Source organism: Arvicanthis niloticus, chromosome 21 (genome assembly GCF_011762505.2).
Source record: "Arvicanthis niloticus isolate mArvNil1 chromosome 21, mArvNil1.pat.X, whole genome shotgun sequence".
Classification (NCBI taxonomy): Eukaryota; Metazoa; Chordata; class Mammalia; order Rodentia; family Muridae; genus Arvicanthis; species Arvicanthis niloticus.
Window position 1 is genome coordinate 40,718,015 of NC_047678.1, and position 27,978 is coordinate 40,745,992.

Genomic DNA, 27,978 nt, shown 5'->3' on the forward strand with positions numbered 1-27,978 from the left:
AACTCTTATAAGGACAACATTTAATTGGGGCTGGCTTACAGGTTCAGAGGTTCAGTCCATCATCATCAAGGTGGGAACATGGCAGTGTCCAGGCAGGCATGGTGCAGGAGGAGCTGAGAGTTCTACATCTTCATCTGAAGGCTGCTAGCAGAATACTGACTTCCAGACAGCTAGGATGAGGGTCTTAAAGCCCATGCCCACAGTGACACACCTACTCCAACAAGGCCACACCTAATAGTGCCACTCCCTGGGCTGAGCATATTCAAACCATAATAGCTACTTTCTAAGACTTCTTTGCAGCCCATGTGAAGGGGCCCTTGTCGCCTGTGGATTGACTGACTGGGATCTGTGAACAGTCTCTCAGGAACCCATGTCGTTTTATTTCCTTTATAAAGCACCCACTATAGCTAGGCATGGCGGCCCTTGTGTGTAATGCCAGCATTTTTTTTAAGTTTTTTTTTTTTTTAAGATTTATTTAGTTTATCTGTATGAGTACACTGTTGCTGTCTTCAGACACACCAGAAGAGGGCATCTGATCCCATTATAAAGATGGTTGTGAGCCCCAGGGGAAGAGACTCAAAGAATGGAGACAAGACAGAGGTTCTGATCAAGTCTCTAGTCTCCTTTATTGAAAGGAAATCCGGGTTTTTATACGCTTTGCCACGTGCCTTGCAGACGTGGATACCACATGCACTGTGTCTTGCAGCTGGGGGCACTAAACAGCAAAACAAGCTATGTGGGATAAACAAGATGTTTATCAGAGTGTGCTCAGCTGTTGTAGGCTGTTGAAAAACAAGTCTCTTGTCAGGGTATATGGCTCAAGATGGCTGCAAAGATGATAGCTGCTTTCTGCTAGGAGTCGGCTCCCAACAACTACGTGGTTGGGAATTGAAGGAATTGAACTCGGGACCTCTGGAAGAGCAGCCAGTGCACTTAACCGCTGAGCCATCTCTCCAGCCCGTGTAATGCCAGCATTAAGGATGATTAAGATTGGGAGTTCAAAGTCACTGTTGGCCACAGAGCAGTTTTAGGGCTAGCTTTGGCTATATGAGATGCTGCCTTAAGGTACCTAAATTAATTTTCAAAAAGTGGAAGGTCCCTGTGTTTCTCTAGGTTAAGAAACAGCAGGAGGACCAGCCACATAGTGCATCAGATAAAGGCAGTTACCACACAAGCCTAGAAACCTGGGTTCTCCCCCAGGAGCCCCTTGTAAAGACAGAAGGAAAGAACCAGAGAAACAATTCCACAAAGTTGTTCTCTGACTTATGCATGTGTGCCACGGCATGTGTACCACCCCAACACACACACACTTTATAAATACGTAAATATTTAAAATATAAACAATAGGAGTTCAATACAAATCCCTGTTACTGCTACCCTTCTTAACATCTTAAAACAGCATCCTGACCAAGCATCCTGACCAGGTACCGTTGGTAAAGTACTTGCCTTGCAAGCACTAGGGCCTGATTTCCATCCCCAGATTTCACATTTTAAAAACGGGGGAAAAAATAAGCTTGTAATCTTAACTACTACGGAGATAGAGGCAGGCTGATCACTGGCCAGCCAGCCTAACTAAACTGTCTAGTTCCAAGCCAGTGAGAGAGGCTGTCTCCTAAGACAAGCAAGCCAGAGATTGCTCTTAAACTCTTTTCACCCTTGCTTCTGCACCATGGCCAGGTGTGAGTCTCGTATTAACCACTACCCACGGAAGCTTCTTTGATGGGAAATGGAAGCTGCATTAAGCTACGGATATGAAAAGATAGGCATTCAAAAGGCAGTTTGAAGCTGTGTCCATTTGGCAAAATAATGACAGACTCATTCCTGGGGAATTCCTGGGAATTCCTCTCTAGCCACGGGTGTCTGGCCAGGTTTACAGAACCAGGCATGAGTTCCGTCCTGTGGTGCAGGCCTTAAATCCACTCATGAAGTAGTTGGTTACTCTTGTGCCAGCCATGCCACTATAACACCGATGTGGGTCTTGTTTTACGTTTTTATTACCTCAGCAGCGTTTCCATGGGGACCAAGGCTCCAGTTCCTTTTCAGAACAAACTGAAACCTTATCCTAGCCCTAATAGACTTCACTCAGACCTAGGTGGCTCTGGACTACCTTTCCCATAGTGCTCCAGGCCTTCGATTTGTCTCTGTACATACTCTAATAGGGCTGTTGACATACTCTAGAGCTGTAAAACTGGAAACTTAAATGTATGCCTTTTCTGCGGTTCATCTTTTCCTTACCAGATAGACCAGTCAGTGGTAGAATTTAAATGAATGAAAAGCCAGGCATTGTGGTGCACACCTGTAATTCCAGCACTTAGGAGATAGAGGCAGGAGGATTGGGAGTTCAAGGTCATCCTCAGCTACATAGCAAGTTTCAGGCCAACCTGGGCTACACGAGACCCTGTCTCAAAAAGAAAAAGAGAAATGAGTGAATGGAGGAACAGCCATGAAAACAGATTCATTCCTTTATAGTCCGTAACATTTTAAGCCAGCATTCTTCCTTTTGTATTTACTGAACCCGCCTTTCTGTTGCATGAAGATCTCTGACATTGAGAGCCGCATTTCAGCCCTGACCATCGCTGGCTTAAACATAGCGCCATGTGTGCGTCTCACAAGAAGGCGGGATCAGAAGCAAAGGAGTCAGGTGTGTCTGCCTTTCATGCCCCCATTAGAATCTTGCATGGCCCGGGAAGTTCCAGATGTCCAGGATCTAGAGAGCTGTACTGACAGCCATGTTTCTTTGTAGATACACACTATAGACACGTCGAGGCAGCAGAGAAGGAAACTACCTGCCCCTCCTGTGAAAGGTGTGTTGCACTTAAAACACCAAGCTGGGACTGTTGGGAGAACCCAGGGCCCTGAGTGTGAGAAAGTGTGAGGGCCAGATCCAGTGTGCACTCTCCCCAAGGATTATGCTAATGTGTCTTACTTGTGAATGTGTGTGTGTGAGAGAGGGCGTGCATGAGGACAAGTGAACACAAGTGGGTGTGCGTAAAACAGATTCTAATATTCTAGCTAGCCTACCTAAAAGACACGCAATTCTGGTATTTTCTTTACAAGCTGTAAGTCTAGATTGGGCAGGTGGGCAGGTTTGAGCTGTTCTAACTTAACATCTCAGCCATATGTCCCTTGCTACTTGCTATTTCTCCTGGCCATGTGCTCATGGACCATGCCTTCTCATGGCAGCCTCTTGCCCTCTTCTGTCCTCCTTCTTCTTCATAGTCCCTACCTGTGACCCTTCACTCAGTCCTCACACCCCGCCTTTTTCTCTCTACTGACCAATCACAAGCTCTAGCCTTTTATTAACCAGTTAACATTAAACCAGGGAGCAGGGTTTACATAGCATCGCTTGATGTATGTGAGGATCTCCTTGTTGGGGACAACCAGATCTTGGGGGCCAGTATTTAGCATTTGGATACAAGGCAGCACCAGGCCAACCCTGAACGGGTGTGAAAACAATGGTGTATGTCAGTGTGCCTGTGTGAGTAAGTGTATGTGTGAAAGTGTGGGAGTCTGGGAGTCTGAGGGTGTGAGTGTGCACAGGTGAGTTATGTTAGTGAGAGTATGTGTATGAGGTGGTGTGGTACGTGTGTATGTGAGGGTGTGAGACTGGTGTGAGTGTACATGTGAAGGTGTAGGGTTCAGTGAGCAACTGAGTATGGGTACACATGTGAGTGTGGGATAAGATACGAGTGATTGCCTGTGCTGATGTGTCTGTAGTGGAGTATATGAAGTGTATGATTGTGTGTGTGTGTGATCATCTTAGTGTACTGTGAAAGTACTATGGGTGTGTGGGGTGTTCATATGTGAATGTGTGAGAGCGAATGTGTGTGAGAGTCTGAGTGTGTATGTATGGTGTGTAAGAGAGTATGAGGTGTGCATGGGGGGAAAATGGTTGTACATGTGAGTCTAAGAGTGTTTGAGTGTGTCTATGTGTGAGTACATGCATTGTGAATGTGTTTGAACGTGTGTGGGGTGAATGAGTCTGTGAGTGCGTGAGTCTGTGTGCTTGTGTCTTGTAAATGTGTATGAGTGTGAGTTTGTGAAGCTGTGTGTAAGTGACTATATAGGTGAGAGTGTGTGTTTAAGTGTGTGAGCCTCATGAGTGTGGAGGTATGTGGGTGTGTATCAGGTGTGCGTGTGGTGTGTGTAGTGCGTGTCTGAGTGTGGGCATGGACTTGGTGTGTAACAGTGTGTGTATGAGTGAGGGAATGTGCATAAGTATGAGTATGTTGTGTGTCAGTGTGTGTGAGAGTATTGTGTGAGTGTGATTTGTCAGTGTGTTAATGTGGGAGTTTCTGCCACTTTGAGTGTCAGGCTGTGAAAGTGGGTATATGGGTATAAGTGTGTTTCTGAGTATCTTGAGTGTATATACATATGTGTTTGTGTGCATGTGTGAGTCTAAGTTTGTGATTGTGTGCATGAGTAGGGGGGTTGAATATATGTTCAAGTTTGTGTATGAGACTGTGTATATATGTATGTAGTGTGTTGATGTATGTGTCCGATGTTTGAGTGTGTATATGAGTGTGAGGATACATCATATGGTTTGTGTGTGTGAGAGAGAGATTGCATGTGTGTGGGTAGTGTGTGTGTGTGTGAGTGTGTGTATATGAAGCTAGACTGATGGCCAATCACCCCAGCAGCCCTCCTGGGTTACAAGCTATTTTACATGGTACTGGGATCCAAACTCAGGCATGACAAGCCTTCCTACCTCCTGAGCCATCTCTCCAGTTGTTCTTACCTGTCTCAACTTGGGTCTCCTCAGAAGCAAACTTTGGCTCCCAGATGAGTATGAGACAGTTTATGAGGAGATCCAGGAAGTGTTGAGGGTAGGGGAGGCAGGTCAAGGCGAGAAAAGTGTGGATGCCAGGTCAGGATGTTTTCATTACCGAGCTTCTCCTTCGAGAAAATGAGGCCAAATCTTCCCGACTGAGCATCTCGCTGGCACCTAGTTCTTATTCTTTGTTTCCTTTTTAGCTGAAAAAATTGAAGCATCTTCTGGGACCCCCATTAAGACATTCAACCGCAACTTCCTTCTCCATGGCTCCTCCACAAACAGGCCCACGGCAAGTACCGGTAATACCAAGGACTTGATGGTAAGTATCTCTGTGCCAGTTACATCACATGATGGTCCCCTCCATCCTGCAGGCTTTTCCTTCCTTCCTTCCTTCCTTCCTTCCTTCCTTCCTTCCTTCTCTCCTTCCTTCCTTCCTTCCTTCCTTCTCTCCTTCCTTCCTTCCTTCCTTCCTTCCTTCTTTCCTTCCTTCCTTCCTTCTCTCCTTCCTTCCTTCCTTCCTTCCTTCTCTCCTTTCTTTCTTCCTTCCTTCCTTCCTTCCTTCCTTCCTTCCTTCCTTCCTTCCTTCCTTCCTTCTTTCCTTTCTTCCTTCCTTCCTTCTGCCCCAGCAGAGCCCCAAGGGGCAGTTTCCTCTCTGGTTTCCTGACCTGCCTTAGATTCGGGAGAGGTGTCTGGAGAGGGTGTGTGCCATGCTGTGTGGCATTGCTGACCTCTTTTACCTGAGTCTGTCATTTCAGCTGTATCTCTATGTAGCTCTTTTTAGGAACCAGCTGTAATCAGAGAGAAATGAAAGAGTGCCAGGCCTGGTGGTGGATATGTAAGGGCTTTTACTCTGGAATGATCCATATGTGCTTGTAAGTTTCTGTTAGCCACGAATGCCTTTTCCTAAACAGAGTCAGCAGCTTCACCTAAATGTGACAAGGAACCTGGCAGAGGGTAATGTTCCAGACTCTGGGAATCACACAGGGAGGAATAAGGGAGAATTCACTACAGAAACAACAATCGTGGATAGTCGGATCGATCATATCTGGAATCTCATTATAAAGGACCTAAGGCAGGAGGATTGCTGCAAGTTGGGGGCCCATTGAGCCACAGTTACACAGTGAGACACTGTTGCCAGAGACATGGCTCACAGGGTGTCTTAGTTGGGTTTACTATTGCTGTGATGAAACACCATGACCAAAAGCAACTTGGAGAGAAAAGAGTTATGTGGCTTATATATCCTGAGTCACAGTCCACTGAGGGAAACAAAGGCAGAAACTCAAACAAGGCAGGATCCTGGAGGCAGGAGCTGATGCAGAGGCCATGGAGGGGGCTGCTTACTGGCTTGCTCTCTATGGCTTGCTCAGCCTGCTTTGTTATAGAACCCATGACCACCAGCCCAGGGATGGCACCACCCACAATGGTCTGGGCCCTCCTCATCAATCACTACTAAGAAAATGCCCTACAGGCTTGCCTACAGCAGAATCTCAAGAGGTGTTTTCTCAGCTGAGGCTCCCTCCTCTCAGAAGACTCTAGCTTGTGTCAAGTTGATGTAAAACTGTCCAGCACAGGGGTAAAAGCACACCTAACAACCTGGTTTGGTCTCTAGATCCCCACAGTGGAAAGAGAACAAGCTCCTGAAAGTCCTCTGACCTACATCATGTAAATATACTCACACATGTGCACACACATGTGCACACATTGTACATACACGTACATGCACACATACCACACACAAGCACATACCATACACATACAGCATGCATATGCACATACCATACATACTCACACACCATACACACACATGCACATTCACACACACCATACACACACATACATTTCTGCATATGCACACACATGCATCATAGACACACACTCACATGCACTCACACACCTTATACATGCATACACACACCCACACACCACACACACATGCACACTCATATACATACATATACACACATACAAGTGCTCATGCACACACACACATTATTCATACACACACACCATATACACAAACATACTCACATACCATACACACATGCACATTCCCACACATACTATATACACACATACATACTCTCCCACACCATACAAACACATACACACACTCACACCATACACACACTAACACACATGCACATGTGCATACACTATATACATATATGCACATGTGCGCACACACTATATACACACACATGCATGTGCCCACACACATGCATACATCTTATATACATACACAGTCACACACCATACACATACCACACACATACACACACACAAATTCTTTTAAGTTAAATACTCAATTTGTTGATTAATATAAAAACAACTTGCAGCTAAGTTATGGTGACTTACATGGGCAGTCTCAACATGAGAAAGACTGACAAGGTGCTACAAAACCAAGACCAGCCTGGGCTACACGGTGAACACCAGGTCTGTAAGACACTATCTCGAAACAGTGCACAGCAATATATGTGTGGGAATTTCAGAGAGCATCAGCATAGTCCATTAGAAGAGAGCTCTGACATGGCCGTCCACACTACATGCCATGCTGATTGGCAGACTGTGTGTGACTGGCCAGAGGAATACACAGATTACCCAGCTGCTGCAGTATCGTCACCACCAACCTCACCCTTCTTCATCATTCCTCTCCTGGTCCATTCTGAGTACAGAAGCACCAGACAAATGCATAATGTGGGGTCTAGCCTTTGAACCATATGTTACTGTCTTGAGTATCACGAGGACTTCAGTTTCTCATCATTTTTCATTCACTGGTCAGCTGTGACCCTTGACCTTTCAACGTCTAGTTATCTTGCTAGGTCAGGGAAGATGTGGGTCATCCATGAGAGGATTAAATCGACTTCCATAGCAACAGAATGTGCACGGGTCACAAGGGCCCATGGCTTATGGGCTCATCGCTGTGACTAAATACCTGCTCAGAAGCAGCTAAAGAGAGCAAGAATTTACCTCAGCTCAAGGCATGGCAGTGTCCATGGTACAGGAGTATCCCCTGCAAAAGGTGGCCTGGCCAGGAGCCTGAAGTGGCTCAGTCATATTCCAGAGAGTCAGAAAGCAGAGTGAGCACAGGCCAGGCTGAGGAGGAAGGAGTCCATAACCCTAAGCCCCCAGTGTGACCCACTTCATCCAGCCTTGCAGAGCGCTACTAGCTGGAGAAGTAGCATAGCATGTGAACACGGGTCCTTTTTACCCTCAACCCCCACAAAACTGGACAGAATGAGGCCTTCCAGCTCTGAGGAGATGCTGTGTACACATGTTATACAGGTTTCTTTGCAAAAAGTTATTTTTAGTGAAATAAAAAAGACCCAAGAGAGCTGATGGTGTGGCTCAGAACACTGCTGACCAAGCATGGGGCCCTAAGCTCAATCCCTGGCACCTCAAAAGCAAGTAAGTAAGTATATAAATCACCTTAAAATAACAGGAAAGGGTTAAAAACAAAAGGCACAGGAAGCTGGCCCAGGGGTTAAGTGCACTGGCCTCTCTCCCAGCAGACCTGAGTTTGGTTCCCAGCACCCACATGGTGGTTTAAAACCATCTGTAATTCCAATTCCAGGAGATATGGCACTCTCTTCTGGCCTCCATGGGTACAAGTCACACATGTGGTACACAGACATACATACAGGCAAAATAGCCATACACATAAAAAATATTTTTTTTATTTTAAGAAAAAAAATGAGCATATGTGCTAAAATATCAAAAGTAGGGCAGCAATACTTTCAGAAAAAAAAGTAGATTTCAGAGACAGAAGGTGGAGGGTGTTTTCATTTGGCTGAAGTAGGCAAGTCTGGAGCCTGCCTTGAGGGTGGAAAACCACTTTGCCGGGTTTGATTGGTAGGTTAAGAGCTCTCTTACCAACCTTTCCAGAAACAAATGCCAGTTTGTGAGTCTGTAATGTGAACATTAGAGTTTGGTTAAGTTGCTTAAATATCCGACTATGTATAAGAGAAAACATCCAACTACACATAACAGAAGACCTGCTTCCTAAGAATCAGCAGGCCGTTTTCAAACACACATCTTCATCTCAGCCTACCTGGAAAACCTCAGTACATCCCAGGAGGGAGAAAAGTGTCCAGTCATTTTCTGTGACCGTGCTGCCAGACACAACCAGTTTAGTTTGTCAGGAGCTGGTGACACCTGTTCATCTTGCTTCCCTCCCTCAGGAGCCTGCTCTGGAGTCAGCTGTGATGTACTAAAGCATGGAACTCCACACACAGCCAGTGACCCACTGCCTCCGGCCGTACACGACAGTGCCTTGACCCAACAGCCATCAAGTACTGTGTGGATTTCCACTGAGGCGAGGACCTGCGGGTATCAGGACCGCCTCACCGGGCTGTCCTGATACCTCACCCGGAAGGCCGTCTCAGTCGGCAACACTGAGGTCTCACCCACTCTCTGCCTTAGGCTTCCAGGGGAATCTGAGACCCAATATCCAGACGCTGGCTTCCAATAGCAGAGCTCTGTGTTCAGAAGATGCATTGTGCCTGTTTGATTTGCTCCCATGTGCTGTCTTTACCAGCCCTGTGTGTTTTGTAAACCCTTGAATCCCCCCATCAACAGTTCATCCTACAGAAAACTGCTGGAGAGGAGCTGGGGGCTAGGAAGGTGGCAGTCATTACATCACTTAGTTGTGCTTGTCACCTCCTAACAGATACTAAGAGCGGGGGCTCTAGAAACAGTCTCATTTGGAAATGCTTGGCCACCTCCAGCTAGGCTCCCAGCCCCCAGCCCCATGCCTCTGTCCTCCCCGTTGTTGCTCCGCAGTCAGCAGACACGAAATGAAAAGCTCTGATCCACCAATGCCATACCCGGGTCTCTCTGACACCACGTCTCATTCTGATTTTGGGGTTCTTGCATGGATTTACTCAGGGGGACAGGAGCATAAGGGATGTCACTATTAGTCTAACTTAAGGACACTGCTCAGAGTCAATGTGATGTGGCTTGGTCACGAACCGGTTCTTGTAAAATAGAACTACACAAGAAAAGTATTCCGTCCTCCAAAAGAGATCTCCTGCCAGATTCACCAAGATTCAGAACGATGGCAATGATGAAGGTGGTCATCAAACACCTTTAGAGAAAAGGAGTGTGGATGGACTGTGAGGGACACAGAGGTGATGGTCGCCCCAAGTTCACTGTCTGTTTCAGGGCAGGGGCTGGAATAAATGCATGAGTATCTAAAGTGTGTTTATGCACACAAATAGGACTGACCCTGTGCTGGACTGGCTGGTTACCTGCAGCATGTTTTTGATGTTGGCTTCTGGGATTTTCTGAATCATAGGGTGCGGTGGGGAGAAGGCAAAAGAGGGAGGCATGGGAGTGACCACTAGGTGCTGGCTCTGGAGGACATGGTGTGCCCCGTTTTGTCTATAGTGTCTCTCTCTTATGGTTTTCCAGAATCCATAACTGAAGGTCAGATCGGTGAACTTGCTGAAGCCATATGTGTAAGCTGGTTCTAACTGGAATGCCCCCACCCCCAGAAGCCTAAGCCCTGTCTTCACTTCCGAGTTCTCTGGTTCTCCTGTGCATCCCCAGACTTGATTGAACTGCCCTCCCTGTGTTATGTGTCATTGCTGCTAATGGGGGGTCCTTGTGTCTTCCCATAATGCTCCTGCTGATGTCTGTGTCACCCCAGAGAAAGGACCCCATGGAAACAGTAAACCTTTGGTGTTTTATCCAGTGGATGTGGTTCACACGAAAACAAAGTTTTAAAAAAAAAAAACACAACAAAAAGATCTGACTTCCAAACGGGACGTTTTTCCTTAGGAGGCACGAGGCTGCCTTTGTGCTAACAGTGTTAAAATACTCAGTTTTCTTTTGACAAAGCGTGTACTGTGTAAGCCTTGCAAAAAAAAAATAATAATAATAACAACAATGAAGAAAAAGCCTGTTCTATGGCATTTGAACTTTTATAAAAGGTTTCCTTGTGCCAAATAAGTACAAAGATTTAATTTACTATTTAAATCATAAACATGCTATAGTTCCAGAAATTATTTTGTCATCAGTGATTTTGATCTTTAGTGTCAATATTTATATTTAGATTAATTTTTATAAATGAAATATTTTGATGGTTTAAGAAAATGAGGACAGGAAGGATATGATCTCTGATGGCTTCTCAATGCCTTCATGTCTCACACACCCGGCCAAGAATCACTGTCAAGAGAAATGACCACGGCCAAGCAGTAAAGTCACCTATGAAAACAGTTTGCGTGTGTGTGGTATTTATTTATTTATTTATTTGTTTGCTTATTTGCTTATTTTGGTGAGAAAAGTCTAGGAGTATCCGTGCCTGCCTACCTTCTAGTTTTACTACACAAAAGTATCTCACCAAGTCGGTCTCTTTCTCTAATAAGGCAGTTTCCCAACAACCCATCCTCTCTGGAGGTAGGACCAGCAAGCTCTGAAGGTGAGGAGGTCGGTTCTGATTTTGCCCTTGCTCCTACCTTCCAGATATTTAGACGATGTCTGGTCTCTCTGTCTCTCCATCTATCTTTCTACGATACATATTTATATATATATAGATGTATGTGCATGCACTCATGCACACTAGCATGTGTATGTACATATGCCTGCATGTGGAGGTCAGAGGTTAGAGGTCAGTGTCTTCAGCAACCACTTCCCACCTTACTTTTTGAGGTAGGGTTTCTCAGTGAACCTGGAACTCCCTGATTTGGCTAGACTGGCTGACCAGCAACCTCCAGGAAGTCTACTTACCTGTCTCTCTGTGTCCCCAGTGCTGGGATTAGCGGTGTGTACCTACACACTGGCTTTTTGCTTTTCTTACTTGGGTGTTGGGAATCTAAACTCAGATCCTCACACCTGCACATGTATTTTGCTGACCCACCCACTTCCCAAGCACGTGGCTAATGCCGCCAGAAGATTCTGCTACTCATAGCAGGGATGGTGCCAAGCATCATACATTGTACAGGGTGACACCCACAGCAAAGAATGGTCTCCCCCAGACTGCTCGAATCACTGAGAATAAGAACCCTGAGTTGGTTAGACCCTGGGGGTTAATCCAGACGTCAGTGGGGAGTCCCTTACCTGCCTCTGTAGGTACTGTGAATAGTCACTCCTCCCACCGTTTTGCAGGCTTAAGTTGTCACATCCTGGTATGCCCAGGACACTCCCGCCATCCACAAATGGTAGTAGAAACCCTCTCCTAATCTGAAATAAACAAGTGTATGAAAATACAAAAACCAACAGCCTCCTTAGTCCAGAGCACTGCAGTAATATAGCTGTTTCCTCAAGGTTGAACCTTTCTGGAAGGACAGAAAGCCTTGTGAGAAACCATAAGACTCATGTGTCCCCTCTAAGGTTTTGCCAGCTATAAACTGTTGCTGGGAGAATAGAGGCTTCATCTGTGGGGCCTACAGGTAGTGCCGAGGCCTCCAGAAATACAGCTTTCTCAGCTGTCACCCATGACGTGGTGCGTCTCAATCAGTAACTGCTCACCCATGTTCCAACAAGTGTCCCCAATAAACTCACTGAGTCACCAAGCTGGATCTGGGTGACATTGTGTCTTGGGTTTGTCACCACCCAATCTGAGGAAAAGTCATGCAACCGGAAACTCAGACGGAAACTCAGACGTGCGGAGCATCACCTGGGGTGCTCGTCCAAACCGGCCCCACCTGGTGCTTCTCATTTACATCTCCAACAGCATCCCGTGTCCTTGCTGGAGTGATGATACTGAACAATGCTTTTAAAACCATTAGTGGAGAGGAAATGGAAGGGGCCCCGGCTGACTTCAAAAGCTTACTGGCACCTGGGACATAACAGTGCCAATGAAAACAATGTCACAAAGCACTCGGTTAAATTAGATGCCTTAGATGTTGCCGGAGCATTCTACAAAAGCTTACATACCGGGCGGATGCTACCTGAGTGGGACTGCTGGGCACTGGTCTGCCAAATCACACCCAGTGTCTGCTGGTTAGTTGTGTTGTCAGCTTGCCACAAAGGAGAGTTGTCTGGAAACAAAGAAACTCAATTGAGAATTGGGGGGGGGGGGGGGGGGGGGGGCGGGATGGCTGCGGCACATGCCTTTAATACCAGCACTAGGGAGGCAGAGGCAGAGGCAGGCAGATCTCTGAGTGCAAGGACAACCAAAGCTACACAAAGAAATCCTGGGGAAGGGGGCAGGGGGGAGGAAGGGAGGGAGGGAGGGAGGGAGAGAGACAGAGACAGAGACAGAGATATGCCCCTATCAAATTGGCCTGAGGGAAAATCCTTTTGATTAGTGGGTGATGTGGGAGGGGCTCAACCCACATGGGCGGTGCCTCTGCTGATCAGGTGGTCCTGGATGGCATAAGAAAGCAGGCCAAGCAAGCAATGGAGAGCAGGCCAGTGAACAGCACCCATCCACGGTTCCTGCCCTGACTTCCCTCACTGATTGACTGCAATTGAGACATGTAAGCCAAATAAACCAGGATGCATTTGGGGTCACGGTGTTTATCACAGTGACAGGGAACACACTAGAACTCAGTTTGTCATCCGTACAGGTAGGACAGACATCCGCAAATGCAAGCCCGAGGGATTTGGAGGGTTTTGGGTTTATGGTTCCAAGTTAAGGCGTGGGACAAAGCTGGGCAAGGAGTCCATTGATAAGTGTCATAGGGAAGTCAAGATCTGTCACTAAATGTCCTCGTACCACCATCAATGAATCTTTACAACGGTGAGGGAGGTCACAGCAACACCATTTAGTATGAAGAAGGCGAAGAGCCCAAGCGTGCTAGCCTGTGCTGGGGAACAGCACGGTGCTTCCCAGGCTGGGAAAATCTCCTGGATCAGATCATGGGTCATCTCCATCCCAATGAAATGAGGCTTTTACCTGAGGCAGCATCTCACTGTGCAGCCCTGGCTGGCCTGGCACTCACTATATAGACCAGACTAACTTTACCTGACAGAGGTCTGCCGCCTTCCATCCGTTGAGATTGTAGGTATATGTCATCATGCCTGGCTTCTTAATATATGAGAATATAGCAAATGTCAACAGTGGTTGACAGGGAAAGGGCTGGAGGATGGCGCTGATCCGACTGGCAGAGCACCTTATGAATAGTAGGATTCAAGTTCTCAGAACACACATGAAAATGCCAGGTGTGGAGGCACATGTTTGTAATCCAGCTCTGGGAGGCTAGAAACGGGAAGCTTCCTGGGACTCATGACCAGCCAGCATAGCTTTATTGGTGAGCCCTGGGCCAATGAGAGATGTGCCTCAGAAGATACAGATGCCATTCCTAAGGATGACACCTGTGGCTGCCCTCCAGCTTCCTTATACACACATATGGACGGACAGACACACAGACACACAGACAGACACACACACTTAGAAAAAGAAGGAAGACAGATGTTGACAAGGATTCCCTCCTCTAGGGAACTTAATCAGCCCCTCTGAGCTCTCCTCTTGAATGGGTCTTGTCTTTGTCCTGGCAACCCCTATATGCTGGTTGATTCTCTGCCTTCCTTCTTGACCCAAGCTAGCTAGGGTCATCTGGGAAGAAACCTCAGCTGAGAAAACACCTCCGTAAGATAGCCTGCAGGCATGGCTGTGGGGCATTCTTTTGATTAGTGATTGATGGGGACAGGCAGAGCCCACCAGGGCTGGTGGTCCTAGGTTGTATAAGAAAGAAAACTGAGCAAACCATGAGGATTCAGTGAACAGCCCTTGGCTTCTTCCGTTCCTCCCTCCAGGTTCCTGCCTCAAGCCCTGACTTCCCTTTGAGATGGCCGGTAAGCTGTGAGATAAAATAAACCCTTGCCTCCCAAAGCCTTGTCATTGAGATTTTTGATAAATCACTGCCTTGCTGGAGCATTTGGCCCCTTTAAAAATAGCTCTCCCTGACAGCCGCTCTGTTTTCTCCCAGGGGAAGTGTTTCCCGTACGAAATTTGCATTTTGCAGAACAGTTGGCCATGTAAGCCTTCTGTCTCAGTGACTGAGCTCGGATCATGGTAAAGCATAGGTAAACAGGACTATATCTTATGCAGCTTTCCAGGAGTCCGGAAAACTTGAATATCCACTTCATGCTTTGGAAATTTTAAAGAAGTTATCAAAAGGGTCTGCTTGGCACAAACTAAGTCTTTAAATACAAGGCAGGAAATATGTTTCCTCTCAGAGTTGTCAGGTAAAGATGAAGGACTGAAGGGAAACTCACGCTCAAACATTCTGATTTCTGGTCTCAGCTGGGACCCGAAATGCCAGGCTCTGACCAGCTCTAACCAGTTCCTGGGCTGTGTCAGTGCTGCTGGCTACACTTAGAGCATCGGGTTCTACAGAGTTCTTCAGGGGCCTCAGGAAATGGTCTGTTCTGCTGGTGGCTCTTTAGTGATTTTCGCTCTTTCTTCTCTGAGAGGAGTCCTGAGACTGCTCACCTGTGTTTGTTCATACAGCTTTTTCTTACACTGGCCCCAGACCTTAAGGGACTGGATTCCACTGTCCTTTGCAGACATTAGAGAGAGAGTGGGAAATGGGATGGACTGTGGTGACTTTGGCTGTAGCCTGTGGTTACTTCTGGCCTTGTAACTAGACTGACAGCCATGCAAAACAAGGGATCAGCCCTCTCCCAGGGCCTCCTGGAATTAAGAATGAGTGACTCTAAGATGGTCTGTTTTTCTTTCCATTGCTGTAACAAATTGCCTGAGGTAGTGAAGGTAGCTCTGTGGGTAAAGTGCTCTCCATACGAGCCTGAGGATCTGGGTTTGATCTCCAGCATTCATTTAAAAAAAAAAAAAAAACAGGCATGATGGCACATGTCTGTATTCCCAGTACTGGCAAGGTAGAGACAGGCCCCTGGGGTTTGTTGGCTAGTCTATCCTACTCCATCTCAAAAAAGAAGGAAGAAGGGCTGGAGAGGCGGCTCAGTAGTGAAGGGCATTTCCTGCTGTCCTGGAGGAGCCGGATTCAGTTCCCTGCACCCACTCACAACCCCCTGAAACTCCATTTCTAGAAAACCCTTCGCCCTCTTCTGAGCTTCACAGGCACCTGTGTATGCCTGGAGCACACACATACACTAAGCCTACACGCATATACTTTTTAAGAAAATTCTGTGTTTAAAAATAAGATGGAGAAGGTCTGGAGATGGCTCAGCGGTTAAGAGCACTGACTGTTCTTCCAGAGGTCCTGAGTTCAGTTCCCAGCATGGTGGGATCTGACACCCTCTCCTAGTGTGTCTGAGGACAACAGTGTACTCACATGTATAAAATAAATAAATCTTTTGCCGGGCGGTGGTGGCGCACACCTTTAATCCCAGCACTTGGGAGGCAGAGGCAGGCGGATTTCTGAGTTCGAGGCCAGCCTGGTCTACCGAGTGACTTCCAGGACAGCCAAAAGCTATACAGAGAAACCCTGTCTCGAAAAACCAAAAAAAAAAAAAAAAAAAAAAAAAATCTTTTTTTAAAAAAATGGAAAGCAATTGAAGAAGACAGGAGGCAAATCCTCTGGCCTCCCTTCACATTCGCACTCCCACAGGGCTGGGGTGGAGCGTGGTTCCTTCGAGGGCCTCAGGGATGATGGCATCACAGTGGTATAGACAGAGACCCTCCTTTCCCTTTAAATGATGCTGTCACTGAGTGCCCCACCTCCAGAGCAAGCCTTCTTCTTCTTTCCAAGTGTTGGGATGCTGACTGCGTGGACACAGTCCCTGCTGCTGCTGATGTCACTTTGGCATCTATCAGCTCTGTGCCCCTGGGTTTTCAAACTGAGGATAAGAAAGCCAGTCCCCTTTTAGATTTGAAGAATCAGGATTCCGCTCTTCTAGCCTCCACACTGACCTTGACGGCAGGGTAAATGGACCTTTTGGCTAATACTGAAGACATGCATCAAACCGTGGCTGCAGCAGGTGCTGCAAACACTGGGAAAGCGGGCTACGGCACCATAGCACTCTCAGGTGGATTCCCCTGGCAGGACACCCTCAGTGACAAACCATTCAACTCTGCTTCCTTCCAAAGTATTCTAAGTCCTGAAATGACTTAGTGTAGCACTGAAAATCTCTGCTCATTTTCCTTTTGTTTTATCTTGCTTTTGTTTTTGAGACAGGGTCTCTCTGCGTAGCTACGGCTGTCCTGCTTTCTCTGTAGACCAGGTTGGTTTGGAACTAGCAGAATTCGGCCTACCTCTGTATCTGACAGGCTAGGACTAAAGGCTTCACCACACCCAGCTCCTTTTCATCTTTTACAGATGTCACCTCCCCGGCATGGTCCTAGCCTAGGAGATTTCCTAAGTATCACAAAAAATTGGGGGAGGGGGTGTTTTGTGAAGGCTCCAAGCCACTCAAAATCCAGATTCAAATCTGTTGTGGTTGATGCCCCAAGTTCTACTTCTGGTGGAGCCCTGAGCCTTTCCAGACCCCTATGGAATCATGCCGATGCACAGGGGTTCCAGCCTTTACTCCTCGTTACAGGCTCAGGAAGTGCCAACATTTCATACTGTGATACACAGACATCCGAGAAATCAGGTAATATCAATAGTGGTGAGCCCACTGAGGGGCAGGGCACCAGAGAAGAGAGAAACACACGCACTCCTGGGGCTATTCTTGCTACTGTAACAAAACACCTCCGTCTTCTGTAGCTGGTGGTATTTTTGGAAGGTTGTAGAAGCTTTGTGAGGTGGAGCATAGCTGGAGGAAGAAGATCCCTAAGGCAGATCCTTACTTCTCACCCCTTGCACTCTCTCTTTCTTCTTTCTTTCTTCTTCCTCACACATCCACCACATGGTGCCCAAGCACATGATGCTAAGCTATTATGAACAAATGCTCAAAAACTGTGGGCCAAAATAGGTCTTGTCATTCACAGCAACACAAGAGTAACTAGCACAGGGGGCAGAGAGTTTTGTCAGATGTCATGGTTCAAATTTTTAAAAATTATTAATAAGGTGTAAGGAGGTGTGCTCAGATGCCTGGCCAGTACCACAGAGAACACGTTTGTTCTACCTGTGGAACAGAAAGGTAATGATTTCCTTTTCTGATGTGTTTGAACTGAGATTTGGGAGGATGATGGGCCTAGGAAAAAGCTGGGTCTACCCTGGAAGAGAGAGGTGACGAGAGAGAGCTCTGTGTTGAAGCTCCATGGGTGACACTAAAGTAACACACAACTAGGTCACTGAGAGAGTACACATGAGAAAGAAAAGGACTGAGGGTCTGGGCCCCTGTGGGGTGTGTGTGTGTGTGTGTGTGTAGGTGTGTGTGATTGTAGAGGTACTTTACCCACTGAACCATCTTCTTACTCTTTTATACTATTTTAGATTATTTCACTTGCATTAGTGAACATGTATGTAGCCGTGTATGTCCAAGTGCATGCAGGTGCCCATGGAGACCAGAATAGAATGTTAAATCCACTGGGACTGGAGTTATGGAGCCCTGGAAACTAAACTTGGGTCCTTTGGAGAAGCATCCAGAGCTCCTACCTACCAAGTCGTCCCCTCAGATCTTCTCTGCTTCTTAACTCGTACTGTGAGGACTTCTAAATTGTCTCCTGTGTGACTAAAGGCCACGGACTTACCTCAGCCTTTGCTCACTTCTCAACACCCAGCTACGTGCTGCAGCACTGAGCTTACACTAAACAACTTCTGCTCAGAGCGTCCTGCGTGAAGGCAGGCTCCTTCCATCTGCTTCTTCTGAGAATAGGCCAGCGATGTTCCCGCAGAGAATTACAGCAATTACGTGGAAAACAAATGTTTGTTTGGAAAAGCGAGATTCGGCTTTTGTGGCTGGGTCGTTATGACATGCACACATAATTCCTTAGAAGGTTGAGGTCTTTATTCTTCATTATCTGTAAGAAAAAAAAAAAAACAGATTGAAATCTCTTTCTATGGATACCAAGAAGAATGCTTCAAAGGATAATGTCTGCTGTACCGCCTGGGGCCCTCATTTACTTTGGAATGATAGGCCAATAAGCAATGGTGTGGCCCCTGAGCCCACTGCTGCTCCTGGGAGCTCTGTAAAGTCTCCTGGTTCTGCTCGGGATACAGGTAGTATTATCTAAAAATCCTAACATCCTAAGGGATTAATGTGAGCAGAACTGAAGCCTGGGCTTTCTCTGCTTTAACCCCTTTCCTCACTCTCTGTAACCTACCAATTTTCCAAGGAAAAGCAGCTTTATTTACAAAGGCACACACTTGGGTATCTTTACTTCCCTTCCTTAACAATATCTGGGTCTAAGTGTGTGTGTGTGTGGTGTGTGTGTGCGCGCGCGTGCGTATGCATGTATGTGTTTGTATGTGTTTGCAGGTGTTATGCACATGCGCACATGTTTTAGGAGAGCAGAGGTCAACTTCATTTTATTTCCTCAGGTGTTCTCCACCATATTTTTATTTATTTGTTTATTTATTTGTTTATTTATTTATTTAGGTTTCTTTGGGACAGGGCTTTGCTGTGTAGCCCTGGATATCCTGGAATTCATTCTATAGACCAGACTGGCCTCGAACTCAGAGACTCACCTGCCTCTGCCTCCCAAATGCTGGGATTACAGGTGTGTACCACCACTGCCCGGCTCTACCTTATTTTCTAAGACACTGTCTACATCATTTGGTTCTTGCCAGTTGGGGCAGGCAGGCTGGGCAATGACTCCCAGAGCTCAAGCTGTCTCTACCTGTCAGCCATGCGATTTTGAATGGATAACACTTCTGGATTTTTACATGTTTAAATAGGAAATGTCCCCCATAGGTTCATGTCCTTGAACACTTAATTCCTGGTTGTGGGTGCTGTTTAGGTGGGTGCGTGGAGCCTTTAGAATATGGAGCCTTGCTGGAGGAAGTACGTCACTAGGGAATGGCCTTTGAGAGGTTATAGCCTCCCTTTCAGTTTGCTCTTTGTGTGTCATGTGATCTTCCTGCTTCCTGCTCCAGCAGCCTGCTTCCATGCCTTCCTTGTCCTTAAAGACTTTCATTCTGGAACTTTAAGCCAAAATAAACTCATTTTACCAGAAGGTCCTATGAAAAGAAAGGAGAAAGATGATGAATAGTCCTACCTAGCTGTGATGCCTACAGAACATGACAACAACCATCATGGCAAGATACCTTCCCAGGAGTATTAACAGCACTCATATTGTGGCAGTAACCAACAGCTATCCAATTGGACTTACAGCTCAATCAATTGGATAGAACTTTTGCCTGGTACCATAAGCCCAGCCAACTATCTGGTGGCAGTTGTTGGGATGACCCACAAATATTGTATTTACTGGCTATGAGGAACTATGTCCCTGTGTTCTCCATTGTTAATTGCTGGGCCTGGTACCAGGCTGGTAGGATGTGTAAATGTCTGTTGCTTCCTCACTTGCCCAAAAAGAAAGGCAAGCTGCCCTGGGGACGGTCACATAGCCCCCAGTGCCAACTGGATGAGTAAGGACACATAAAATAAGGAGCTGGCGGCCGGAGCTGGGGCAGAAGGATCTGGCATAATGATCAGGCAGAGAGACAGAAGCATCGGGACAGAGGAAAGACAGGAATGGAGCAGGGAGGGTGAGCAGTGAGAGCCACGTGGAGAGACGCAATCTCAGAGAAGCTAGCTGAGAGGCTGACCCAGCCACAGACTAGCAGCTTTCAGTTCTATAGATGTCTCCGTTTCTTAATTATTAAACCTCACGCGGGACCGCAAGACGCATGGTAATAGTGAGGCCATGGAACCTAGAGGAAAACCAACCATCGTCATGTTCCAAAACCAACACTATTTCTAACTTCACTCTGAATACTTATCCTTATATCCACAGAAAAGCATAGCCCCCATCTCTCATTAAAGAAGCTTCTTTTTGTAGCTGATGAAGGCCATCAGATCACGAGAGAAAGCCACAGCTTTCTCAAAACGCAGAGAACAATGGGTTGTCAGGGGCCTGCCTGGCCCCAGTTGTGTCTACAACACAATCCCTACACTTAAGTTTCAGGAAAAGTCACAGAAGCAAAGACAGAATATCACCCAAATATACTGCATAAAATTTCCAATAAATTAATAAAAATACTACACTAAAAAAGAACATGCATCTTGGGTAAGGTTGTCCCACCAGCATTATGAATCCATCTAACAGAGAAAGTTGCTTCCAATAAAGAAGGAACGTGTTAAAATGAAAGGAAATGTGGATCCAGCAGCCTAAGAAACTGACAAAGCAAGAAGCATGTGCAGTCAGTTACATAGAAGGTTATAAGGGAACAGCCGCTGGGCAGTGGTGGTGCACGCCTTTAATCCCAGCGCTTGGGAAGCAGAGGCAGGCGGATTTCTGAGTTCGAGGCTAGCCTGGTCTACAGAGTGAGTTCCAGGACAGCCAGGGCTACACAGAGAAACCCTGTCTCGAAAAAAAAACCAAAAAAAAAAAAAAAAAAAAAAAAAAAAAAAAAAAGAAAGAAAGAAAGAAACCAAAAAGGGGGGGGCACAGCCCCCACAGGCTGACCTCTTACTGTGGTTGCAGGCAAAGCCTTGTGCTCTTGAGACCGAAGGGCACAGTTGGTCTGGGAACACATACTGTGGTGGACAAAGTATGATGTGAGTATACTGTATCTCATCAGAAAATAATTGGTGGCTTGGTGGCTCAGTTTAAAAACCAAAGCTCCTGTTAAAATGGACTAAGAAAAGAATCTGGGGAAGCTAGAGCAGTGCCGAGAACACTGGTGTAAACGCGAGCCTGGGAGGTCACTGCTTGTCCTAGATTCCTCTGTTGCTGTGATGAAACACCCTGTCCAAAAGCAGCTTGGAGAGCGGAGGAATTATTTGGCTTACAATTCCAGGTTACGTCAATTGCCATAGGAAAGTCAGAAGCTTTCCGGCCACGTGACATCTAGCGTCAAGACAGAGAGAGGGAATGGATCTTTGTGCTTACTAGCGCCTGGGTACTTTCCCTCATCCTTCCACAGTTCAGGGTGCCTATGAAGTGATGCCACCCACATCTGGGGTGTGTCTTCTACATCAAATAACAGTCATGAAAGCCCACTGATATAGACCATTCCTCTCTTTCTGTAGTGATTGTATGTTGTGGCAAGTCGGAAGTTAAAACCAACCAGCACACTGCTTTATCCTGAAGGAAGAGGTTGACCCACTTGCAGAAACTATATAAGACCTTCTACTATGCAGCTTTCATACTGTGTGGTGGTGGCCCTGGCTCTGTCCTCCGTGAAGAGGAAATGGAATGGATGCTAACACTGAATGACCAATGAGAATTGAATGGCTTTTTCATCCAATGAGAGGACAGAGGATCCAGTACCTTTTGTCAGTACACTGGAGAAGGTGAGGTGAATCGCCTCAGATATGACCACGCTCACATCTGTTATTAAAGAAGCTTCCATCTCAGTGAAACAAAACTACCTGACTTGGCACTAAGATGGGTGTAAATAGAGTTTTAGGGAAGCTACTTGACTCGTGATCCCCAATGGCTGACAAGGGATCCTGTGGGGGCTCTCAATGCCTCCTTGAATGTCACCCAGTCTCTGTTTTCCTTCTTAAAGACTCCAGTCCCTCCAACCTCCATGAGTAAAAGGAGATTCTTGGTGATGGCATTGGATTCCTGTTTGGAAGAGTGTTGTTTTCATGTGCCAAAGCCTTCCCATGTGGAGAGATACCCAACCCCCAACCTGAGCTCAGGAGAACCTCTCACCTTCATGTCTGTAAAATAACCCAGTTATGACTTACTGAATTCTTACTCTCCCTACAATTACACTAACATGCTTAACCAAGTATTGATCATCTCAGCATTGCAGAGTTGACCATTTTCTCTGGCTGCCTTTCTGGATTTAGTGGTAAGGGGCTTACTGTACAAGCATGAGGACCCAAGTTTGACCCCAGAGTTCATGTTAGAAGACTTTGACATGTGCTTGTAATACCAACATGGGAGAGGTGGCCCAGGGAGGAGTCTCTGGGCTCAGTGGCCAGCCAAGCTAGCTGAAAGGTTTTTTTGTTTTGGTTTTGGTTTTTGGTTTTTTGGTTTTTGAGACAGGGTTTCTCTGTGTAGCCCTGGCTGTCCTAGAACTCACTCTGTAGACCAGGTTGGCCTCGAACTCAGAAATCTGCCTGCCTCTGCCTCCCAAATGCTGGGATTAAAGGCATGCGCCACCACTGTCTGGCTTGGCTAGCTGCCGGTTAAGTGAGAGATCCTGTCTCAAAAACTAAGATCAAAAATGACTAAGGACAACCCCACCAACCTCTGGCCTCCAGAAACATGTGCACACAGGTGTACACACATACATACACACACAGACACACACACACAGCATACAGACAAGATTTACTCAATGGCCTAGAGCTTTATTCATAATAAATCTGTACATCTAGAAATATTTAACCAAAAAAAAAAAAAAAAAAAAAAAAAAAAAAACAGATTTAAATCACTTCCATTTAAACAAAGTAATTCCAAGAACATCTATTTTTAATAGGTAGTTTGTCAGTTTCTAGGAACAGATCTGGTCAAGATTGGTGACGAGCAGACACGATTTAACCTTGGGGAGGGGCGGGGAACATGTCCAGCTGAGCATCTGGCTGAATGAGCAGGACACAGAGTGGCAATGGGCCAGCCTCAGCCTGGGGAAACCTACCCTGGCTGCCTGTGCGCCCCAGATTTCTGACAGTAAAAGGTTTTATTTGCCTTTCTTACTCAGTATCTGCTTTTCCTGATTCCTCCAGTACAGTCATGTTGTACACATTGGTTGCCATGATTCTAAGAAAAATTTCGTTAGAGTGAACCAAAATGAATGGTTATAGCCACTCATCCCTTGAGTTTTCAAACTCCCAGACTCCTAAGGCTACAGGTTGTCTCGGTTTAAGCTCTCATTTTAGACTCACAAGCTCCATAAAAATAGGACAATTACTGGCTCCTTAAATGGGAGTAAGTTGTCTCTGTAGAACAGAAAACTACCAACAACCCCACATGATACACTAGTCACCGTGTTCATCATTGTTAGGGTACAGACCCCAAATTCAGCTGCTAGAAACTGTACTGACTTTACATGGTATTGGGGTACAATGGTGTTGGGGTGCAGAGACTGTTGGAAAATGTTTAAGTCATATAGACTTTGTCCTGTGAAAGAACTAACCTTGTCATGAGGAGGGTTTATTCTCCATTTCTCCTGTTTTCCCTTTGGCCTTTGGCCATGTGAGGTTGAAGATTCCCTCCTCCTTGAAAGACATGTGCCCTTCAAGGTATCATATTGGTGTCTAATCACCAGAGCTGCCAGCATCTTGACCTTGGGGACTCAGTTGGCAGAGTGCTCACCTACCATGCAAGAAGCCCGGTTCCATCCTTAGCATCATATAAATGGCGTGGTGGTACATACCTGTAACCCAGCACTGAGGAAGTGGACGAAGGGAAAATCAGAAGTTGAAGACCAACCTCAGCTATATACCAGGTTCCAGACCAGCCTGGGCTAAATGAGAATCTATTTCAAAGAAGAAAAAAAGGCCCAGAGTGGGACTCTGAGGCATGCATCTGCAGTCCCAGCTACCATGGAGACAGAGTCCAGAGGATCACTTGAGCCTTGAAGTTTACAGCCAACTTAGGAACATAACAAGACTGTGTCTCAAACAATAAAACAAGCTGACATGGGTTCTGACTTTCTCTTCTATGTGTCTCCTGATCCTACAGTTGTGCAGAAGCACTGATCCCTGTATTTTGGGCAGATAGATGGCAACTTAGTTGGTTTTTGTTTGTTTGATGAGCATGGTTAACCACTAGGCAACAGGGCTTCCCTAGGAAACCTAGCTTTAACCCTTCCGTTTTCTCATTGAACACAAGATGTGAAAGACACTAGGTACCATCAAAGTAGACACAGGGCACCTGTCCTCCGGCACTTCTGTGTCTGCTCTCCCACAGGCACCAGTGCTGTTGGCTCAGCACTTTGGAATGCTGATTCCTTTTCCCTGGTACAGGCACAAAGACCGTAGAGTCTTCCCAATTCCAAGTGGGTAAGTGACTGTTCTAGAGGCAGGCAGATCTCTGAGTTTGAGGCCAGCTTGGTCTATAGAGTAAGTTCCAGGACAGCCAGGGCTAAACAGAGAACCCCTGTCTCAAAAGACAAAAACAAAGAAACAAACAAACAAAAAAGAGTAGGCTCCATTCTTCCTGAGGACCAGAGTTTGATTCCTAGCACCTACTCCAGATCCAGAATGGTCTGATGGCTCCTCTTGTCTCTCCAGGCCCCTGGACTCATGCGCACATAGAGACATGCACATGGTTAAAAAATAACAATTAGCCAGGCTTAGTGGTGCACACCTTAAGTCTCAGCACTTGGGAGGCAGAGGCAGGTAGATCTCTGTGAGTTTGAGGCCAGCCTGGTCTACAGAGTGAGTTGCAGGACAGCCAGAGCTACACAGACCATGTCTTCAAAAGTAAATAAATAATGAAAATATTTTTTTAATTAAAACAATCAGATGCTTTTGTTAAGGTAGAGTGTTCTTTGTGTTCTCACCAATCTGGAGCCAGATGCATTCGTTAACTACATTGAGGAGGAAATATCAAGACAGCAGAAGACATGCCACAGGTTTGGGCCTTGGGGGACACTGTGAGGAGAAAGAAGAGGCAGAAGCGGTGGCCCTGTGAAGGAAGGAGGGAAGAGGGTGGGATAAAAATCATAGGCTCCTGACAAATGTGAGGAGATGCAGATAAACTGAAAGGGAGTGTTGAGCCCACAAGAGGAACCCCTGTCTTTCTCTGTAACCAGCCTGCAGTCTTATCTTTTATGTGTGTGCTCAGTTCCGGGCCAGGAACAGCCAGTACGGAGCTTGGCCTTGGCAGAATGCAATGTTAAATTCAGAGTGCAGCAGCCAGGGGTATGTGTGTCTTGAACTCACTAAAGAGAGACATCTGAGTCACTAGTGTCGTAGTCACAAATTCTGTACAGAAGCCAAGTCTTTGGATGGTCGAGGATCCAGGGCTCTAATCAGATACCATGCCTCCATGACTACCAGACATAAGACACAACTGAGTGAATCCCATCACAGTCTCTGAGGCAGGCAGACTGCCAGGGTGGTTGGTAGCTACATCATAGTGTCCCCTTTATGAGGAGCCAAGTGAAAACAGCCCCTGTAGCCAACAGCCAGGCAAAGCTACTCCTGCTGGACAGCCGGTAGGTTCTCCCTGTAACACGTGGGTTTTCTGACTTGCTTTCATGTCTGTTGCTGTGTGGATGCTAAGACCCTGGTTTGGAGTCTACCTCTAACCTTGGCAACCTTCTGACTGTCACCTTTCTCTTCCCTCATTTCCTTAGTCAGCCGTTCCCTGTGGCCCATCTAAGCTCCTTTCTGACACGGCCAGAAATGACCACCTTAACCCACGCTGCTACCACTTAAAGCCAGACACACTCCATTTTAAACACTTCTGTTTATTCGTTTTATAAAAATTTGAGTTTCTCTGAATCTCTAACAACACTGGCTTAGGGAAATCAGATGTAAGCTATGTATGATGTGAACTTTTCCAGTAGCTACATTTTTTTTTTTTTTAAGTAAAAGTGAGCAGGTGGAGTGAAATCTTTAGAAGTCCGTGCTTATTTTCTATTTACTTTGCATTTTAATTTAGACCAGCTATATTGCAAGAGTTCTCTGTGTTGCCCGTGGGTAGTAGGTCTGCATTGTGCACCACAGGCTTAAACACAAAGACCATGAGGACAGTCAGAAGAGCCTTTAACCTGTTTCTGTATTTGCTTGGCTAAGACTTGTGTCTCTTTCTTGGGTACTGCTGATATCAGCAAGCCTTACTCCTAAATGGAGGGAATACATTCTACTAACGGGTAAAATGACAGTGAGACCTTGAAGATTTCAGTGTGTTTGTGTGTACGTCAATGTGTGTGATGTGCACATGAGTGCAAGTGCCTATGGAGTTCATAAAAGGGTATCCAACCCCCTAGAGCTGGAGTTATAGGCAGTTTGAAAGCTGCTTTCTCCTGGGTGCCGGGGCCTGCTTCAGTCCTCTGAAAGAACAGCAAGACTGTGCTATCTCTCCAGCTCCAGATTTCAGAGACATTTCAAAGCTTTTCTTGTTACTTTTCTTCTCTGGCCCACTCACCCTAGGATCCATCTGAGAAACCATGTAATACATACTGGTAATATATATCTAGTAAGAAAGAGAGGAACAAACCATGTTATAGAATGGTTATTTACATTGTATATTTTGTGTATTCTTTGCTTCTTATGACTACTTTGTGAAATATTTTAAGTTACTTAGAAATTAGTGTTAATATATCGCAGAAAATAACTACTCAAGGACTGGTGAGGTGACTCAGGTTTGCTGACAAGCCTGACAACTTGAGTTCCAGCCCCAGAACTCACATGGAGGGGGAAGGTGCTCGACTATTAATTCAAGTATTCATAATCTAGACTTTTTCAGACCAAGGAATAAGAATAAAACTGAGTAAGTAACATCCCTAAAACTTGACTAGTGGATGGAGGGGCACACAAGTGTCTATTTTACAACCCTGTAAGCAACAGGCAACCACGCATAGAAGTATTAGAAGCAGCCACGTTGTATAACAGAAGTCACCAAAACACTCACATGACACTTCAGAGATCTATTGATTTTTTTAAAATTATAGTAATGGAACTCGAGAGACTTCCCAGGAGTTGTACAAGTCCTGGGTTCTGTTCCCATGGTGACCATAACCATCCGTAATTCCAGGGGATATGACATCCTCTTCTGGCCTCTGTGGTACATACACTCAACCACATAAAAATAAAATCTTTTTAAAAAGGAAATAATAGCGATTGGACCTACTGCTACATCTTATTGAATGGATTGCTAAACAGGCACATATGTTATCAATCTATGGCTTCTAATGTTTTGCATCAAGCCTCCAAAATTATTTCAACACGAGGTGGACAGGCTTGGCCCACAAAGAGATTAAGAAGTCTTATATTTAGTCTACTACTTTGGTCTAGAAAGCCAACCACCTGCATAGGTTTGCATAGGTAAGGCGACTCCCCCACTGTTCCCTGATGGATATGCATGGTTCCTCTTTACAGTTACTTTATCTGCTCACTCACACTCACCTAGTACCAGGCACCTATCCCGCCCAGAACCTTCCTCGGACCTTAGGAGGCTCCGCAGAAGAGAGCTCAGGTGGGATTGGTAGTGCCGTTCACGCCAGGCTAGCAGACTAGCGGCCAGGTCATCACACCGGAGACAAATAGGTTAAGCTTTATAGAGATTGCAGCATCGGAATCCTGGGGCTTGTAGGAAAGGAGATTCCCACAAAGGGTTCTGCAAGAGAAACTCAAGGGTCTCGGGAACCCCGGGGGCTGGG

The 27,978-nt window shown here is 46.1% G+C and overlaps 1 protein-coding gene and 1 long non-coding RNA gene across 10 annotated transcripts in view; one reads left to right on the plus strand and one right to left on the minus strand.

The window, feature by feature from the left end:
- Myrip (myosin VIIA and Rab interacting protein) overlaps nt 1–10,992 on the plus strand; it is a 177,135-nt gene extending 166,143 nt beyond the window's left edge. For all 8 annotated transcript variants that reach the window (XM_076917359.1, XM_034483845.2, XM_076917361.1 and 5 more), the window contains 4 exons: nt 2,537–2,641; nt 2,744–2,804; nt 4,975–5,093; nt 8,953–10,992. In XM_076917359.1, coding sequence (XP_076773474.1) covers nt 2,537–2,641; nt 2,744–2,804; nt 4,975–5,093; nt 8,953–8,985 — 318 coding nt within the window. In that variant the 3' untranslated portion in view covers nt 8,986–10,992. The remainder of the gene's footprint in view (nt 1–2,536; nt 2,642–2,743; nt 2,805–4,974; nt 5,094–8,952) is intronic.
- LOC143435335 (uncharacterized) lies at nt 4–27,965 on the minus strand. 2 transcript variants are annotated; one of them, XR_013105545.1, is made up of 5 exons: nt 27,725–27,965; nt 18,276–18,545; nt 12,275–12,753; nt 11,831–11,953; nt 4–8,678 (listed from the first exon to the last, which is right to left on the minus strand). It is a non-coding gene; the product is annotated as an uncharacterized LOC143435335 (long non-coding RNA). The 2 variants fall into 2 exon arrangements; XR_013105544.1 differs by having other exon boundaries at nt 11,831–12,753.
- Nucleotides 27,966–27,978: the final 13 nt, after the last annotated feature.